The following is a 20,782-nucleotide window of genomic DNA, read 5'->3' as shown; positions in this document are numbered from 1 at the left end:
CACTTCGCACCCTGACATATCCAGGTGGCACCTTCATGCAAAATATTACTCAGGCTCTAATGCAATCCACATTGCATTAGATGAAGATGCATTGCATTAGATGCATAATATGCTATAAATGAAGACCAATTTGAAACCATGTACACATTCAGAAACAAGAATGAATATGAATGCATATTTGTGACGGTTATATTCTGCTTGTTGTCCATAAGCTATGAACTTAATACATAGCAAGTTTGGGTGAACAAGCACACAAATGTGAAGATTATACTTCATTCCTTTACCCAACTCTCAGAGGCTTGTGCTGCTGCCCTGGATTGGCAGGCTGAGAACCAGGGGTGAAATGCTCCCAGTTCGGACCAGATCGCCCGATCCGGTAGCGATGGTGGCTGGTGGTTCGGAGAATCGGTAGCAAAAATCCCTGCCTCTGCCCCCTGCCCCAGCTGAGCTGTGCCATCATCAGAGGGTTTTTTTTAACTTTTAAAAGCATTTTTTCTTTAGCCGAAAAATAGTTTTAAAAGTAAAAAAAAAAGCCGTTGATGATCACACGGCTCAGCTGGGATCATCAGAACCCTTTAAAAGTTTTTTTTTAAACAACTTTTTCAGCTGAGTTGCGACCTCTGGCGATCCCAGCTGAGTTGCCTGATCATCACAGGCTTTTAAAACCATTTTTTTACAACCTCTTACAACAGTCCCCGCCCATGCCCACCCAATCGCCCCTTCCCCACTTACCTAATTGCTGCTTGTTTCGGGCTCTCTAAGCCTTGCTTTGCTTCGGCTGCTGCAATCAGTTGCATCAGCTAGCAGCTGAATCTGCCTGCCTGCAATCCATCTCCTCGGTGAGCAACTCAATCTGCCTGCCTCTAATTGGGTAAGTAAATGGGTGGGGGGAGCTTTAAAAAATAGTTAATTGGGTTTTTTTAAAGGAGTTTTTTTTTTTTAGACAGCAATTTAAAGTTAAGGAAATTTTAAATTTAGCTGCTTTTATCTAAAACAGGGGTCTCCAACCTTAGTAACTTTAAGGCTTGTGGATTTCAACTCCTCAGTCAGCTTTGTTTGGAAAATTGGGGAAGTAGTTTTGGGACCCAAAATATGATTAGGGTGATGAGACTTTAAAGGAGCTATTTCCTTCAGAAGGAAAGAAAGCCTGAAGATATTTCCTGAGGTAAAATTAAAGACTATGAGGATATTTATCCTATTTGATTTGTGGGTGGGAAGAGAGGGATGAATTTTTATGGGATAAAGTTATATTGTTCCATAGTTGAATAAAAAAAAGTAATCATGCTATCATTGTGAATAAAATGCAATCTAGGATTGTTAATTAGTTTATCATGTAGCTTTACTTGTTCAATAACTATCTTTAATTTTGCTTTGAATTTATGATAACTGAATGTGGTCAGTTGAATATTAACTGACACTGGAGAGATATTTCTTCCAGACAGCCTTGAGTTGGAAAAGAAGATTCTTCCCCTAATTCTTAGAAAACAGCTTTGCTTGTTCCCAAGGGCTGGGCCAGCACATTTGCTGACTGATCAAAGCTATCCTCAATTCTTGGTATGGAAATAGAGTAAATTGTTGGTTGAATTTTATTAGTAGCAACTGGGGAGTCCCCTCCATTTCCCAAAACAGGCTAATTCAGGGAACCCATGACAAGTTGTGCCATACATCCAGCTTCAACAGCTTGCTGGTAATTCCTATTCTGCTTTGTCCCTGTTGAGTAATGGTCAGATTGGTGCTGCTCATTCTCAAAGCAAAAAAATAGTCTCTGAAAAAGTTCACCTGTGCCTAAAGCTCATGGCTGATGGAGAGAGAAAGGAAAAGAAAGAGAAAGAGAAAAGCTGTCCTTCCCATTCAAAATTAAACATTCAGCCTGAACCTTATTAGCAAGAGCATCAACTGAGATGGGAGGGAGCCATTCAAGCATCGGATAGCATCAACCTGAGATGTTAACTGATGACTATCTGAAGGGTCCTGCTAGAAAGCCTTTGCCCCACCATGGGATAAGAGCCCCAAGGGTTCTCAGAGGCCTCATTTCTTTGCAGTTTTCCCATATAAAGGCTGAAAATGTGCAGCCCTTGGCTTAAGGCAAACATGTTTATAAAAGTACTGTGGAAACTGGCATCCATGCAGGCCGGCGCACTCTTCCCCGCTCCCCCTCCTTCATTCCAGTCAGCACAGCCTCCCTGGCCCACTGCTCTTTGCTTCTGATTGTTACCAGATTTATGGATAGCCAAGGGAAAGAGGGAGGGAAAATATAGAAAAGCAATGCAAGTGAGGAAGGATACAGGACTTATAAGGCAAGTAAAAAGCAGGACTGAAGTTGCTACAGCCAGACATTTGGCTTGTTAGCTGTAGTGCTGATAATATAAATTAAAGACACACTGCTCACCCTCCTTCAGCTTTATGCTAGATTTGCAGAAGTTAAAAAAAAATCCAGTAGGAGTGTTTGGGGTGAATTTTCTTTCAGCTAGAGCAGGGGGCAGACAGCCAAGGCAATCTTTGTTTATCCATTCTTATAAAATTAGGGCAGCAAACGTTGCTTTTGTATGATAGAAAAGTTACGAGGGAGAGGACTATGAACCAGAATATCTGTTCCTTTTTCAGTTCTGGATCCCAGTAATGGAGAATCATGATTATAGCAAAGCTATCAGGTCTGGACTGCAAAACTAAGGACAATTCTGTTCTGTGCCACTGGTCCAATAAAAAACATTTCTCCCTCTTCAACTAGGCATTTACCTTGCTGGGGAGAAATTGATATTGTAATATGCTTTTATTTTATCTGCCCCTTCCTTACAACTGGTGCTAAGAACAGTTCATTTAGTGACCGTTCGAATAGTGGTGGGATTCAACTAATTTAACAACCGGTTCTCTGCCCTAATGATTTCTTCCAACAACCAATTCACCAAACTGCTCAGAAAGTTAACAACCGGTTCTCCCGAAGTGGTGCGAACTGGCTGAATCCCACCACTGCGTTCTAAGTTACAACGTCACTGAAAAAAGTGACATAACTATTTTTCACACTTATGTCCGTTGAAGCATCCCCATGGTCCTGTGATCAAAATTTGGACACTTGGCAACTGATTCATATTTATGGCAATTCTAGTGTCCCAGGATCATGTGATCATATTTTGGGAACTTCTGATAAGCAAAGACAATGGAGAAGTCAGATTCACTTAACAACCACTGCAGTGATTCATTTAACAAATGTTGTAGGAAAGGTCGTAATATGGGGCAGAATTCACTTAACTGTTTCACGTAGCAACAGAAATTTGGGGCTCAATTGTGGTCGTAAGTGGAGGACCACCTGTACTATTTCTGTTGCCATCTAGTGATTGCTTGGAATTTTATGGCCCAGTTTCCCTAAACTTTGGGGTAAGTGGGTTGTTACTACACGAGACAGTTTGCAGAATGTTAAAGTCATCAGGGAGCATTTGGGGAAAAACAGTTTCCACCCATGGGAGCTCCAATCTTGCAATTTTTGGAATGGCTATTCAACATATCTTGGCTCAATTGCAAAACAAAGCAAAACAAACCCAAAACCCAGATGCATTATGGAGGGTAACCTTGAAAAGGAACAAGCAATCCAGTAGGTGTAACTAACAATGATTTGAAAATTGCTGAAGTTCCTGGAGCTCAGTATCTTTGTGACATGGCTCTGGGATGCCTCATCATGTTCTGCAACCTTGCAAATTTCCCTCTTGCATTATTTGAGACAGATGCTGCTTCAGAAACACTGATTGCCAGGAATCTTTTTGATGCCAGCATGCTTTGCTTTACTGGGAGCATGTGTACATCTCTTTCTATGAATCATCTGAGAACTTTCAGGAGGAGAATGGAGTTTAGAGCCATGTTTTTCTTCCTGTTATTAATTGGTAAGAGACCCAGTTTGGTATAGTAGTTAAAGATCAGGCTAGAAACCAAGACTTGTAGTCTCACCTTAGGCACAAAGCCATCTAGGTGACCTTGACCCAGCCCCCCCCCCCAGGAAGCAAGCAAAGGCAAACTGGTCGTGGAAAACCTTTCAAAGAAATCTGCAGGGACTTGTCCAGGCAGTTGGCAGACATAAAAAACTGACTCAAAAATGTACACACAAAAAATTAACTTATTTATATATATTTATATATATATATACACACACACACACACACACACACACACACACACACACACATATGCGTGTGTGTGTATATATCACATAAAGCTTTTTTATATCAAGAATGACTGATCCAGCAGCTAATCAGCTTCTCCAGAAATTCTCTTGATACAATTTAAAAACCCCAGTGTTTCCGCCATCTGTCCAATCATATAATTGGTTCTTTATTTTTAAATTGACTCCCTGTTATAGTACGAACAAGAATGCATCTACAGTAGATGCTGAACAAACCACTTGCTTTTTTGTGACTAATTGCTAATTGGCAGAAACTCCTGTCCAGCTCTGTAGGAGGACTAATAGTACAATTATAAGAAACTTCTGTACTAATCTTGGTATTAGAAAAACATTCTGCACATTTTTGCTAAATTTATGTCCCTTCCCTTTCTCTAAAATTTAGTTATTGCTTGCTTAATACCAGTTATTTTAGATTTTAATTGCTACCTGTATACTGGTTCACCAGGAAGACACTATTCAAGTTACTAGTCACAAAAAAAACCCAAGTAGAGACAAATTTAGAGATACACTATTTATAGGACAAATGCCTCTGCTAATAATGGGCATCACTGATGGTAACCTTATGTAATTAGCTGAATTTGAATAATTAAAAGTAATGATTTTAAGCATAGCATTCCATTATTAAAAAGTATTCCAAAAGAGAAAGGTTTTCAGAGTACATTTAAGGAATAAAGTCTGAGAAATATCCCTAAAAAGTTGGCAGAACTAAGTATATTGTTGTCAGGATCTCTATCATCAGCCTGGTGCCTTGCTGGTTTCCTGCCATCAAAGGGGAAGGGAGGCATTGGGGGGCAATCCACACCTGAGTATCTAATAGTGGGAAATGGAGAAGAGGAAGTCAAATGGAAAAAGACAAAGTCATCAAACCGGCGTGTACCAGGATCTTCAAGGCTGTTTGCCCTGAGAATAGAATATTACCAGTTTCACACCTCAGAGTTTCTCAAAACATCATACTGGCATCATGTTGGACTGGTCATGAGGGGAGGGATTGGGAATTGGAAAGAATATTTTTTTATTTTGCGTGGGAACACCAGATTTTGCCTGACTTTGCTGCAACCAGTTTCAGAAATACCCACTGAAAGAGCCAAGGTGAGATGCATTACCATGGCCCTGGAGGGGCCAGGTGCCCAGTGACCCTCCACACTGACAGTGCCCCAGAGCTGAGAAATCTCAACCACTTCATGGCCACTCTCTGCAAGCAGTTTGAAGATTCCCTGGCCAATTACAAGGGACCCCATCAAAACCATCCTGCAATGGAGGAGGCAGGTGGCCAAGTGCACCCAAGAATTTCATGAGCGGATGTGCCAACTAACAGATTGGCCACTAGACATCCTCATCAGCTGCTTCAAGGATAGGCTGATGAAATATATAACACCTATATCTCTAGAGGCTCCCCCCCACTCTCCATGGGTGGTACATCCTGGTGGAGGAAGAAGAGATCGACCTGGCCTGCAACAAGCACCAGCCAGGACATGGGTGGCAATAGCCCTGCCTGAGAAACAGGACACCCTAAAACCACTGACGAGCACCCAAGAACTACAGCAGTGCTCAAATTCATGCTTCAAGTACAGAAGGGAGGGGCACCATACAGCTGAGTGCAGAGCCAGCCACCCGGCAAAAAAAAAATGGAGCCTGCGAAGAAACTCACCAAGCCACTGCCACAGACCCAGGAAATGGCCCTGGAAGGAGTACAAGTCCTAGAATTTCCCCCACACCCTAGGGGTGGTTATGGAACTCCAACCAACCCAGCAGAAGGCTCTGGGGAAACTGAGACCAACTCCAATGATGACCCCTTGGTAAGTGGCCCCATCAACCCAATGACCATCCCCATAGAACTAGTGGTCCAATCCTTAGGACTCAAAACAAACTTACCGACCTTCCTGGACTGAGGTTGTACCAGATGCCTGCTCAATCCTGCCCTACTTGAGAAGCTAGGGATCAGACTCAAGCAGTTTAAGGTGCCAATGGCCTTCTGTCAGCTGGATGGGTAACAGGGGGAATACCAGCAATGTTCATCACTGAACTGGTAGAGTTGAGGATGGGGGCATATACTGAGACTCTGAATTTTATAGTGGTCCCTAGCATAGAAAGACCACTGGTGTTAGGGCTAACGTGGCTGCTGAAATGGAACCCCATGTGAACTGGAAGAGGGGGCTTTTTTAAAAAAAAATTACATTTATATCTCGCCCTTCTCTGAAGACTCAGGGCGGCTTACATTGTGTAAGGCAATAGTCTCATTCTATTTGTATATTTATATACAAAGTCAACTTATTGCCCCCCAACAATCTGGGTCCTCATTTTACCTACCTTATAAAGGATGAAGGCTGAATCAACCTTGGGCCTGGTGGGACTCGAGCCTGCAGTAATTGTAAGCAGCTGTGTTTAATAACAGGCTATCTTACAAACCCAGGGAAAAATCAGAGGAGGGCCCAGGGGGCCCAAGACTCCAAACAGGAGATGGAAGCTGCATCCCAGGAGCAGAAGGAGGCAAATCCTTGAATTCCCAAAGAGTACAAAGACTTAAGTAATGTATTTAATTAAAAGGGGTCACCCCATGAGCCTACTGACTGTTTCATAGAAATCCTACTGAGGGCCAAATTACCCAAACCCAAGCTATACTCAATGACCCTTAGGGAACTGAGTGAGCTATGGACCTTCATTGACAAAAATCTAGAACAAGCCCAACAAGCCCATGGTAGCTGCCATGGTTCTGTTCCAAGAAAAGAAAGATGGGTCCCTTCATCTGTGTGTCTATAGAGGGTTACATGCTGTCTGCATGGAAAATGTTTACCCCCTGCTCCTAATGAAAGATATGCTGGCCCATCTGGCGAAGGGAAAAATCTTCACAAAGCTAGACCTGCAAGAAGGAGAAGAAGACAGAGTTCAACTGCCCCCTGAGGATGTTTCCAGTTCAGAGTCCTCCTATTTGGACTGTAAGGAGCACCTGCGGTCTTCAGGCAGCTAATAAATGAGGTGCTACACAAACATTTATACAAAAAGGTGCTAGTATATTTAGATGACATTTTAATCTATACTGAGACTATGGTGAAGCATGTCAGGCTGGTATGGGTGGTACTAAAGAAACTTTGTGCCGCCAAGCTATACGCTAAACTTTCTAAATGTGAGTTCCATCAAAGCAAAATTGACTACTTAGGTTATCACATATCCCATAAAGGGATAGAAATGGACCCAGAGAAAGTTTGTGTGGTACTGGACTGGGCTCCACCCTGCACTAGGAAACAACTGCAGAGCTTTTTGGGATTTGCAAACTTTTATCAACAATTCATTCCCTCATTCGCACAAATCGCTCTCCCCATCATGAACATGCTAAAAGAAAAAAAGGGGGGGAGGATGCCCAAGCCCAGCCAGCCACTCCAACGGACAATAGAATGTCAAATGGCATTTGCCTGTTTGCAGCCGAGCCAGTCCTAAAGCACCCAGACCCGAATGTTCCTTCTGTCATCCAAGCCAATGCCAGTGACATGGCTGTGGGGTTAGTCCTCCTACAAAGGAAAATAGGGGGGGGCCTGCAACCATGCGCCTACACATAAAAAAAACTCACCGACACTGAGCATCGGTAGGCCATTTGGGAAAAAGAGGCATATGCAATGCGATGGGCATTACTTACATGGAGACGTTTACTGGAGGGGGCTAAGGCTCCTTCTGAGGTTTGTACAGACCACAAAAATCTAGAAGTCATAACCCACCCACCCTGAAAGCTGTTGCCCAAACAAATCTGATGGGCACAATACTTTAATCACTTCAATTTCATTCTGAAATACCTCCCGGGAGGGTGGGGGGCGGAGATGGAAATGTTCTACCGTAGCTGACTCACTATCTAGAATGCCTCAGTACAATAGATCTAAGCCAGAAATAATCAGACCAGTCATCCCTTCACACCAACTAGTGGCACCAGTAACCACCAGGGCACAAATGAAAGTGAAAGCCCCCCAAACAGAAGGCCCCTTAAAAGGGGCCATGGAGGGAGACGAATGGTTCCAGAAACATAAGGATGAGTGCACCATGAAAGATGGTTTGGCATGGATGGGAGCTAAATTGCACATCCCAAAAAGTCAGAGACTGTTAATTCTAGAGAAAAGCCATGACTATAAAACTGTGAGACGTTTTGAGTGTGTAAAAATGGTCCATTTGGTCAAACGACAGTTTTGGTGGCCATAACTGAAAAACGACATTGAAGGGTACGTGGCAAACTGCCCAGTATGTGCCTCAGACAAACAATAGCAAGGGAAAATACTAGGGCTCCTTCAAATAGTAGCAGAGCCTAGCGCTCCATGGAAAGAAATCTCTATGGAATTTATTGTAGAACATCCTAAGAAGTCAGGAAATACGGTGAACTGGGTCATAATAGACCTATTCTACAAACAAGTGCGTTTTGTACCCTCCCAAAAGATCCCATTCACCAGTGCCTTAGCTAAAATTTTCATTCAACATGTCTATAGACTGCATGGCCTACAACAGTGTTTCTCAACTCAGCAGTTTTAAAATGTGTGGACATCAATTCTGGGTGAATATCCACAGTGAATAATCTCTGATCACGGAGTCCAATTCATCTTGAAATTTTGGCAGGAGTTTCTGGGACTTTTGGGGACTTCCCAAAGCTCCAATCACCCTCAAACTAATGGGTGTGTGTGAATGAACCAGTGAGGTTCTAGAGCAGTACTTCAGGTGTTATGTAAACTAGCAGCGGGGCAACTGAACAGAACTCCTCCTGTTTGCCAAAGTAACATACAACAATTCCATCCATAGCAGCACAGGCTTCACCCCATTCAAAGTGGCCACAAGCTAAGACTTTGCCTCAATAATGGAATTTGACTTATTTTCTTTGGCATCTATTCTCCAAATTTCTTCCTCATTAAGTTCAAATCAGCAGTTTAAAGGTCTGTAGAAATAGTACATTGGATTTAAATTGAAAAGTTTGAAAGCTTTTCTCCACCAGTGATCCTTAGCAAGAACCCATCTCTTTTTTTAGTGACAGGTACAACAAAAATAAGGGCATGTTGCCTCACTGTGAAAACAGCATAACAAGAGTGCTTGTATCATGGCCTATAACAGTGTTTCTCAGTTCAGCAGTTTTAAAATTGTGGGCATCAACTCCTGTGCTGACTGGGAAATTCTGGGAATTGAAGCCCACACTTCTTAAAGTTGTCAAGGTTGAGAAGTATTGTCCTAGACATACAGTAGACCAGCTCAAATAAGCACCCCATTAAGCTATAAATACCAGTAAGGAATGTTTTTATGAGGAGAATTAAAAGCCATCCTCTGATATTAGATGCAGCCAATATAAAATCTTAATTATGTCAGAAAGACAATGGAAAAGTCTTAGCCAATTTTTCCAATTTGCAAGAGATCACATATTATTTGGACTGACTGACAAATTATTTGGTTTGTATTATATCCAAGTTTGATTATTGAAATTTAGTTTTTTTTAATTTCATTTTGTCACAACAGTATACATAAACATCGACATAAAACAACAACACATCATAAAAGAAAAACATATATATAAGCAAAAGTATGCAACAACTATGTTAATTTGATATAATGAAGGGAACAATAGGACAGGAACGGTAGGCACTTTTGTGCTCTTATGCACGCCCCTTATTATAATAATCTCTCAACAATAAGGTAGGACACCAAGATCTCTCTCACAGTTACTACTGTTGAGCCTGCTACTGCTTATTTGATAGCAGTACTTTTTGTTTTTCCTTCCTAAATGGAGGACCTTACTTTTCTCAACTGCATCTTGTTGGATATGGCCCAATGTTCAAGTCTGTCAAGATCTTCTGAATCTTGAGTCTCTCTTCCAAATTTTTGGCGTCTGAAACTTGAATGAGTTTTCTTCTATCCCCTCATCTAAACCATTTATGAAGATATTGAAGGGCCCCAAGACAGAACCTTGACGTTTTATTTATTCTAACCTTTCTCTATCCACTTCAGGATGAAGGCCTCTTCTGCATATTTCCAACCTATTGTAACCCAGTCTTGAGCTTCCTTTTGCCAGTTGGCCCTGCAATATTTATCAAATGGGAACCATTCTGTGATTGCCTTCAGTTCTGGTCCACCTGCCATCATTTCTTCTTTCTATGTGACCAGCCCATTTCCATTTCCATTCTTTTTCTATCCCACATTACTCCAGCTGAAACAATCATTAGTGTTCATTAGTGTTTTTTGGGGTGAAAGAGTAAAATAAAGGCACAATACAGAATTCCATCCTTTTTTCCTGAAAGGACCAAGACAGAGAAAAAAATTCACTGAATCATAGCCATGGAGAAAAGTTTTAGGGCTACTATTTGTGAGCTGCAAAAATCTAGATGACTACTAGTTGACAGGTATGCACAATCATTTTCTGAATCTGTTTGCTGTCATTGCTTCATTGTCTGGGTATTTGTCCCAGATATGTAGCCTGAAGCTTTACAGGTATTCCTTGATTTACAGCCACAACTGACCCCAAAATTTTCAGTTGTTAAGTGAGTTTTGCTCCATTTTACGATCTTTCTTGCCAGAGTTATTAAGTGAATAACTGCAGTTGTTAAGTTAGTAATATGGTTGTTAAGTGAATCTGACTTCTCCATTGACTTTGCTTGGGACACTGCAACCATCATAAATACATGTCAGTTGCTAAGCCTCCAAATTTTAATAATCTTAATGGTTTTTTTGTACCAGCAATCATGGTATATTCTGGAATGGCCACAGAGGCTAGGAACAGGGGACACAATTTTACAAGGTGCAGGGTCCTTAATGCACTTTGAGATTTGTTGTTTTCTTGCAGACATTTCATTACGCAAACTAGGTGATATCATCAGTGCAATCAAGCTCAGAGAATACCAAGGGCCCCTCATTTTAACCCTGAGGTAGACACCTTATTGATTTTACAATGTCTGTCTTACTTTCAACCTGGCCAGGTCCTGTCCAAGTGCCTGGAAGCTCTGTAAATCTGGATGAAGAGACATCAATGTTGACTTAACCTTACCAAGACTAAATGGTTCTGAATATTAGCATCCCCCCGCCCGACTTGGGGATTTTCCATCTTTAATCTTAGATGATGATACACTTCCTCATGTTTTTGAACGTGTTCTATATTGATTAGGTGGATATTAACTTGTTTATTTATATTACATTGTGGGATTTTTTGTTATTTTTTGCTAATGCGAGCTATCCAAAGTCATTTTGGAGTTGGGTGATGCCTATATCTAAATAATTAAAAATAAATAAAGCTGAATCATAAACAAATCTGCCTAAACCAATTCCCCAGCCCACTTTGCAGCAACTTTTTTTTAAAGGAAGTTACAATTTTAAATCCACCGTTTCACATAAATTGCTATGTTTTAGAATACATACATGAAGGAAAGAATCCCAGCCAAGTACTTTATCTTTTGTTAGGCTTCAACAGCAGTTGTCAATGTCATTCAGCTTTCCGAATTATTTGGATGCTGTTCACTGGGAACCACAGCTGTGCAAGCAACAATGGAGTGAATAAGCCTTCAATTTGGTGATTCCAAAGAGAGGAAGAAATATTCCTTGTGAAACCTCACAGTTAATGTGTGTTGGAGTGTCCCAATTGGTGCTAAAAGAAAAAAAAACTTGATGCACTGTGTCCATTTCTTGGTGTCTCTTAAATTTACATTGCCTTCCTGTTCCAAATGAGAAAGCAGACAATACAGCTTACAAAACATAAGCAGCATCAAAAATAAGGGCTATGCTTCTGAACAAAGAAGGATCAATCAGCAGAGTAATACATGTAATACATATATTACATGTATTACTTCTACATGTTCATACATGTAGAACCATCTACACATACATGAATGTATGTGTAGATGGTTCATGAACAAGTGCTCTTCATTCTCTCCCTCTCTCCCTCCCTCCCTCCCTCAGGTGCTTTGGAGAATAGATTGACCCCTTCCTCACTATGGCAGCTCCTCAGATATTGGAACACTGCTATCATGTCTCCCCTTTTCTTCACTAGACTAGCCATGCCCAGTTCCTGCAACTGTTCATCGTATGTTTTAGGCACCAGTTCCCTAATCATATTTGTTGCTCTTCTCTGCACTCTTTCTAGAGTCTCAACATCTTTTTTACATTGTGGCAACCAAAACTGGATGCAGTATTCCAAGTGTGGCCTTACCAAGGCATTATAAATCCTCTGCTGCATCTGTGATTTAGTAAATAAATATAGCAAACCTGTTACAGTAGTCAAAAATTCCACCACCACTGATGTGGGTGGCATAAATAGAGTGTGACTTTAAATATGCTTTAGTCCATTTTGAAGCACATGAAGAAAAGAAAATTACATCAATGTCAAGCAATAGAGGATCATGTCAGACTATGACAATAGGCCGCATGCATTTGTGATTCAAGGTGACATTATGTGAGGGAAAGCTATGCTGTATCACAAGATTACAAAGCACTGGAAAATATGTAGTAAGTAATAAATGTCTTGTTCATTCATTCAATGAATCAGAATCAGCTGCTGGAAGGAAGATTTTCTGAGTCAGGCCAAGTAAGCATATTAATGTATGCTTAAAAATGTGGAGTATGTTGCATTTTTTTAAACATAGAAATTGTATGATTCTGTAGATTTATTATGTATTATGTTCTTAATTTTTGTTGTTGTTGTTTCTTATCTTGCTTTATGAATACATATCCAGATGTTTTTGGGAGGCCCACTTGAACTTTCCTGTGGCACAAACATGCCTCAATAACCTCTTTTTTCTTCCATGTCTTCATGATATTGCCGTCATTAATCACCATACTTGAAGCAGACTCAGGTGATCCTTTATTATACTGGTGGTAGTGTTTTCCCCCATTGCAACCTGAGGATTTTTGGATATACTATATTCTGTTAGCTAGAATGTGGGAGTGTTTGTTTATTTATTATTTTAAATGATCTATATGGTTATATTTCTCAAACAATGCACAGAGTTAAAACAGTTTAAACAATCCAAGCCATAACGTCTGAAGTGGCAAGCAGCAATTCCAACTGGTCAGTAAACAACATAAACCAATAGAGCCCAAATTCTAGGGGGGAATAGCCAGTCTTTAATTCATTACAAAAGACTAAGAGGATAAGACCCATTAGATTCCATAGGTCTCTTGAGGGATCCTCTTCCACAAGAATGGATTAGCTCGGCACTTATTGATCAGTTTAGGTAGTTCATAACATATAACATAACATAATAACAGAGTTGGAAGGGACCTTGGAGGTCTTCTAGTCCAACCCCCTGCCCAGACAAATGGCTATCCAATATTTTCTTAAAAATTTCCAGTGTTGGAGCATTCACAACTTCTGCAGGCAAGTTGGTCCATTTATTGATTGTTCTAACTGTCAGGAAATTTCTCCTTATTTCTAAGTTGCTTCTCTCCTTGATTAGTTTCTACCCATTGCTTCTTGTTCTACTCTCAGGTGCTTTGGAGAATAGTTTGACTCCCTCTTCTTTGTGGCAGCCTCTGAGATATTGGAACACTGCTATCATGTCTCCCCTAGTCTTTCGTTTCATTAAACTAGGCATACCGAGTTCCTGCAACCGTTCTTCATATGCTTTAGCCTCCAGTCCCCTAATCACCTTTGTTGCTCTTCTCTGCACTCTTTCTAGAGTCTCAACATCTTTTTTACATCGTGGCGACCAAAACTGAATGCAATACTCCAAGTGTGGCCTTACCAAGGCATTATAAAGTGGTATTAACACTTCACGTGATCTTGATTCTATCCCTCTGTTTATGCAGCCCAGAATTGTGTTTGCTTTTTTGGCAGCTGCTGAACACTGCTGGCTCATATCTAAATGGTTGTCCACTAGGACTCCAAGATCCCTCTCACAGTTACTACTATTGAGCAAGGTACCACATATACGGTACCTGTGCATTTTGTTTTGTTTTTTGGCCTAAATAAAGTAAGAACCTTACTTTTTTCACTGTTGAATTTCATTTTGTTAGTTAGCACCCAATGTTCAAGTCTGTCAAGATCCTTCTGTACCTTGAGCCTATCTTCTGGAGTGTTGGCTATTCCTGCCAGCTTGGTGTCATCTGCAAATTTGATGAGTTCCCCATCTATCCCCTCGTCCAAGTCATTGATGAAGATGTTGAAGAGTACTGGGCCTAAAACAGAGCCTTGGGGTACTCCACTGCATACTTCCCTCCATGTAGATGTAGTTCCATTGAGGACTACATGTTGAGTGCAGTTGGTCAGCCAGTTGCGAATCCATCTGGTGGTGGTGCTGTCTAACCCACATTTTTCTACTTTATCTAGTAGTAGGTTATGGTCTACTTTATCAAATGCTTTGCTGAAGTCCAAGTAAATTATATCAACAGTATTCCTCTGGTCCACTAATTCTGTCATTTTGTTAAAGAATGCAATGAGTTCAGACACACTGTTTCCTCTTGAATCTCTGGGCAAGGCCTACCAGAGGTTTTCCATTTTGGAGAGGAGTAAAATCCAAATTGGACTTAATCTCCATTCATATCTCTGATCTAGGTGAACTAGATACTCACCCAGGAGACCTAGATTGGCCTTAATAGCAACAGATCAGTGGAGGGGAATAGGACTTGCCTCTTTCTGAACCGCCCAATTCTCCTCCCACCTGCCAAAGTTGTTCTGCTTTTCAGACAGTTTTAGCATTCTTCTGGAATAATAATCTACACATATGCAGCTGCTTTTGAACATGGGTACAGCATGTTCTAAAATAGCATTACACCTGTGTTCAGCAGGAGCCCAACTGTCAGCTAATATCAGTGAATATCATTGAATATATCCACTGGGACAAAACCAGAACAAATCTAGATAGATGGCTAAACCCACCAGTCCAGCCACCTGTTATGGCTCACTACCTCCTTTTCCAGCTGCATCTCATGTTAAGGAGAGTGATTGTAGGTATTTTCTACTTACAGATGATATATGAGGGGAGAGGAAGGAAATAAATCCAGCAAACAGTCCTCAATTGTAGTGAGTAAAAAATGATGGCCTTGAAAGACATTCAAAAGATCTGCTACCAAGGCAATGCTCAGATAAATGAGACTCAAGTCCAGGATAAATAAGTAATTTATGAAAATGCTTCAGGCAGCCTTTCTCAGCCCCAATTCTCATGAAGAGGTAGGAAGGGAAGCACCAATCTATAGAAACTGACAGAGGTCGCTTCAGATTCATACTAAATATTTGACATGGCAGAAACAACAGAAATGTGCTCAAGCTACTTTGAAAGGGAACTAACCAAAACACCAAAAACCATGGTGTTTTTTTAGCTGAAATTCCCCCTATCAGTTTCTAATGTTATTAGCCTTGCCTCCACAACTCTTTCCAAGGAAGAGACCTTTTAGAAAATCTGTGGCCAATGCCTGTGAACTGATGCTTTGTCTATCCAGTGTTTCCAAACATTGACCATTTGAAGATGGGTGGACCTCAACTCCCCATGGGGAATTCTGGAAGTTAGTCCACACACCTTCAAGTGGCCAAGGTTACAAAACCCTGATCCAACCTCAACCTCACTCCCTTCTCAAGCCTTCTCTGATTAAAAAGTCTGATCTTATTATACCACAGGCATTGGCAAGTATAAGTGATAAGCTTGAATTCAGGAAATTTTAGCTGCCTGGGTTTAGTTATGGGAGAAGAACTGGCTGTTTCCCATCCATTTTAGGGATCTAGAACCAAAAGCAAAAATGTAGACATTCAATACCTGGTGGCTTAAACCAGGGGGAAAATAATAGTATTTATTGACAGGATATTAATGTCAGTGAAGGAATACTAAACTGGTAGAAAATCCCAGAGATATGCTACTAAATTCTCTTTCCTGTTCATGCTAATTTCTTTAATCTCTTCACCCTTGAAATTTAGTTCCCACCCTTGTCTAGAGGATTCATGGCAGTAATTACATGTTTCACTGAATCATAAAAAGTGATTAGTTAAGGGCAAGTTGTCTCTTCCTATTTGTCTTCTCTATTCTCATTAGGAGAATTATAGGCTGATACTTAAATTGTAAAGTTTTTACATTTTTTTGGTAAATTTGTGTTTAGGACTACAAATGGATCAGCAGCTGTTTATTGCTGCTGGAGAAGAATGAAGAGTTAAACTTTTGAGGTTCATAAGATAGTTTGCAAAAGTGTTTTGCTACAATAGATGCCAACTGTCAGTGCCAAAATAACCTGAAAAAAAAAAAAAACCTCAAGAGAAGACGACAAAGCAAAAGGAACTAGTGTAAAGTCAAGGAGGCTTGGCCAAACAGTGCTGCCCTCTGAGTGACTGGATTTTGTTTTTCTAGCTCATTCTTTTGAGGCTTGGATGCATGAAAAGGAAAGCGAGTAGTCTCGATGCTCGAAGCTACTACAAAGGAGAGAGGGGAGGGAATTGTGAAAGGCAGGAGGGCTACATGGAAGCATGAACTAGAAATGGAGTAATACAGAAGTAGCGGAGCAGGGAAATTGGGAGGGAGAAAAAACTGTAGGCAGGGGATGCTCTGCCAATCAGATCCATCAGCATTTCCCCATTTCACACATGCTTGGGCTTCTGTAAATATTTAGAATCTCCATCCATCAGGAAATCGAGTCAGCAACAAAATTGGATGCCCCCCCAAGCCCCTCAAGGTGGAAAAAATGACACCATTGCTTCTTAATACCATCAGGCTGACATCAGCATCCTTGGCAGGTGGTGATTGGCCACGCAGCCTAGCCAATGGAAGAACTCTCAGACCGGAGGAGGGGGAGAGTGCCAGAGCAAAGAGTTTTTAAACTCTTGCAGGGAAAGCTCTGGAGAGTCAGACCTGACGTGCAACTGGGGAAGCAGAGAACCGCACTGAGCAACAATACCACACACACCCTCCCCGTCATGTCTGCAACACATTTCATCAGGGGCCCAGCCTACGGCATGTCAGCTGAAGTCAAGAGTAAGGTAAGGATAACCAAGATGCTAGGTGTTTGTATGTGTGTGAGAGAGGAATTTCGAATACCACATGGAATGGTACTTTTTCAAGTCGGGATGGGATTGAATCAGTCATAGGACTGGAGAAGTGCAAAAGACTGCTTGCCTCGATGAAAAATCCAGCCATGAAGGGAGAGAAATGCACTGCTTTGGTGCAGCTCTTCTCAAGCATTCCAAGCATTTCACAGACACCCTCTCCTTTCAATCTCCATGTTTCAAACTAATGTTCTCCCGTATCCTAATATTACAATCAAGAATTGGACTGAGGCTGGGGAAACTGTAGAGTAAACTTTGGAGCAGGCATAGGGAGAATGGAATAGTGAAAGAAAATATTAATACCCATGAGCTGCATTTTTACTAATTCTAAGTCTGGAAAATTATAATTATACCTATTTTACAGATACAGATACAGAACAATAGATATGATGCAACTTTTGTCCCTTAACAGTATAGAAAGAGAATTTTACACATGAGGGTTCTGATTCTTTGTTTGTTGAACCCTCAGAGGATAGCTTTTGGTCATGTGAATAAACATTCCGGCCAGTGGAGGTTTATAGCTGTGCTTTAAATATTAAGTAATGGCCATTGAATTCAGCAAACCTCACTTCCAGACAAAGCCCAGGACTTTGCATCAACACACAATTCCAATCCCTGGCCCAGCATCATCCCACCCCATGAGAGTTGTTCACTAATATGAACAATATATTTGGACGGCACCAGGTTGGGGAATGCTGGGCACCTGTCACAATTACAGAAGCAGTTTATAAGAGCTGCTGCTCCAGAGCCCTGAGGACAATCCTGATCCCCCCCAATAAATATAAAATTAGTTTTTATAATGGGTTCTGATGTACACAGAACGTAGTTCAAAATAAGTCAACTTTAGACTAGAGTTCTGATTTCTTTGCCATTGATCTTTTCATTGTTTCCAAAAATTAATTTCAGTATATTCAAGCTGGTATATACAGAAACCCTAGCAGTCTTGCAACAAAACATTGATCAGACTGAACTTTGGAGGTTCAGAGGTGACTTGTAATGAGTTTTTGCTATTACAATGCTTGCTTCCCATCTTAATGTATACATACACAGATTGCATATAGAGGTATTTTGTGCCTCTGTCTGCATAAAATCTCTTCCTTCAGGCCTACATCACACCAGTTAATTTAGAGGTGAGATCTGAGAGAAGAGAACCGACAGGATTCACATGCCTCTTGAGAGATGTTGGGAGATGTCCCTTGCTAGAGTTGTTTAAACAGAAGTAAAAGGTTCATCTATTGGGGATGCTGCAGTAATAAATTCCTGCTATAATCAAGGATTTGGATCAGATGATCCTCAAGATCCTTTCCAACTCTTTTGTTGTATGATTTTATGAACATGCTATTCCATAAGTCATGTGTTATAGAGGCTGAGTAATTATGGTTTAGCATGTTCAGGGAACCCTGCTACTATGAGCAAGAGGCTTTTCTTGCCTCAGATTCTCAGAGAGCTGGGAAGATGGAAACAGAATGATGGGCTTTCAATGGATTAGCAAAATAGTGGGAAGCCATGATGTGATGGAACTCCCATTCAGTATCAATAATTCTTCACTGAGTCATAGTGAGGCAGCCACTTCAGATTATTGGTCTGAGGCACCATTTGGAAGGTAGAATGGAAAACAGCACACATGCTATTACTTGAATCATTGGGAGGGGCAACCCCTAATTTTGGAGGGACCCTTAGCTGCTATTTTAAGTGGTTTCCAGAAGGGAAAACATAATTAAAATAAAAGAAACTGAGGGAATGGCCATGGCTGATTTGTTTATGTTCTCCCAATATCCTTTCCTCCCACCAGTACAGGTGATGCATTGTTACAGTTGAGCAGAAAGATTCCCTGCAGAAAATCAACCGTAGACTTGCGTTCTTCCTTTCATTTTATGATTTTTGAGGAAAAACGTCATCAGGACTATGAGGATTGTGCTCATGTTATTAGGCAGGAAAGTGTCCTACACCTCTGTCCTTAGCAGAAACAGCTGTTAGATGCTTGACCGGCCTTCAAGTTAGGTCTTCGTTATCTTTTGCTGCCTCCTTGTCTATGTCATGACCTTTTATTCTAAATCACATTGGTAGCAAGAGCTGATGTATTATCGGCAGGCTTTTTTTTTGTGTAACTTAGCCTGACTGTTTGAATCTATGTGGGGAGCGCTCATCTACATCCCTTTTATGTAACAGCAGCTGTCCAGGTCTGATCAGCGTATCCTTAGATACTGTCCAGAGAGTCAATGAATTGCACATCAAAGGTCCTGGGTTTCAGATTTGGCATCTCCAACTGACTCCCTAATTGGACAGGAACAACTCAGGAATGCACCCTATCCCTAGTCACTGAGTAGATGGACCATGGGTTGGCTGGGAATAAGACAGCTTCCCTAGCAGTTCCTCACTGATTAGAGAGAGCAGAGCCTCTGTGGGTTGGCCAGGAGGCCCTGATTTCTCTCCTGGTGCCATGCCTTTCCCATGGGGGCTGGTTCTAGCCAAAGACCAGTCTCTTCCCTCCCCCTCCACAGCTCCTCTCTGGTCTGTCTTGTTGGAGCCTCCGCAGCAACAGACTCACCATATATGGTCAGTTTTGGGGTTTCTTTGAAGGCTAGTTCTAAATAAGGGCATGGCTGGGCAGGGTGTACATTTTAACAGACAGCAGAGGGGCTGCACTGAGATTTCAGGTAAGAGAAGCCACCAACATAACCTTCACACATGTATGTACGTATATGTATGTGTGCATGCACACCCTTACATATACACAGATATATAGACAAAGGTCCATCCTTCCCTTCAGGATATAAATGCCATCTATAGTCATCAAAACAAATTTTTTAATGAATTCTGGAATAAAAGAATCAGACTTCCTGAAGGAGAAGTGGTAACTTTCTCCCTTTCATCCTGTGCAAGTTTGTTACTCTGAAACATTTAATTGTGATAATATTTTTTCTGTTCTTAAGAAAAAATCAGTATCCTTTCAGGACAAGTATGGTTCCTAACATCCAAAATGAATTTTTTTTAAAAAGCCCTTCAGTTTTTAAAATTCCAAACTTTCTTCCAATTACATAGGTGTCTGGTGCCTGTGCACATATTTTGTATTTTGTTTTAATCTTCATCTCAAAGATCTACAAGCAAAGAAGCAGACTTTAACACTTTCAATTGATGTAAGACTTCGAATTAACTGAATTCTATAATTCTATAGAACTTTCAGGCAGAATAAAAAGAAATCCACTAAGAAGCCACAGAAAGAGCAAACATAGTTAAAATTCAAATATCTTCAAATATCTTCTTTCAAACTTCCCCATAATAAGAAAAAAAAACCATGGAAACTTGCATGTTTTTCTATCATTAGATTGTGATTAAATATAGAGAAGGGTAAACATTGTGCATCTGAACTTAAAATTAAGTATACAGTAGAACATCCATTTTCAGTAGCTTTGGAATACTATACTAGTATATCTTAGTGCAAATATTAGACAAAAATATTCCCAGGTGCTACAGGGAATTACTACAGTATGCTCCTAGAGATTGTTTTCAGTTGTTTTCTGTCTCCAGAATCTGGAAAAAGGCCACCAAAATGGGAGCTATTTTAACAGAACTTTTGTAGAATTGTTGAATCGAAATGGTACAAACAAAAAGCAGTAACTTTAATTTCTCAGGAGAATATGCAAAGGAGATTTTCC

The 20,782-nt window shown here is 40.8% G+C and overlaps 1 protein-coding gene across 5 annotated transcripts in view; it reads left to right on the top strand.

Annotated features, from left to right (window-relative positions):
* CNN1 (calponin 1) overlaps positions 1 to 20,782 on the top strand; it is an 81,624-nt gene that overhangs the window by 26,979 nt on the left and 33,863 nt on the right. Inside the window, exon 1 of one of the 5 annotated variants that reach the window (XM_058166270.1) lies at positions 16,902 to 17,060. The exons of the other annotated variants lie outside the window; for them this stretch is intronic. Coding sequence (XP_058022253.1) covers positions 16,998 to 17,060 — 63 coding nt within the window. The 5' untranslated portion in view covers positions 16,902 to 16,997. Of the gene's footprint in view, positions 1 to 16,901; positions 17,061 to 20,782 lie in introns of those variants that run through there. 5 annotated transcript variants of the gene reach the window in all.

The sequence above is a fragment of the Ahaetulla prasina genome, chromosome 2, assembly GCF_028640845.1.
Source record: "Ahaetulla prasina isolate Xishuangbanna chromosome 2, ASM2864084v1, whole genome shotgun sequence".
NCBI classification, from domain to species: domain Eukaryota; kingdom Metazoa; phylum Chordata; class Lepidosauria; order Squamata; family Colubridae; genus Ahaetulla; species Ahaetulla prasina.
Note: the sequence above shows the minus strand (reverse complement) of the source record. Positions and strands in the feature narration are given on the sequence as shown.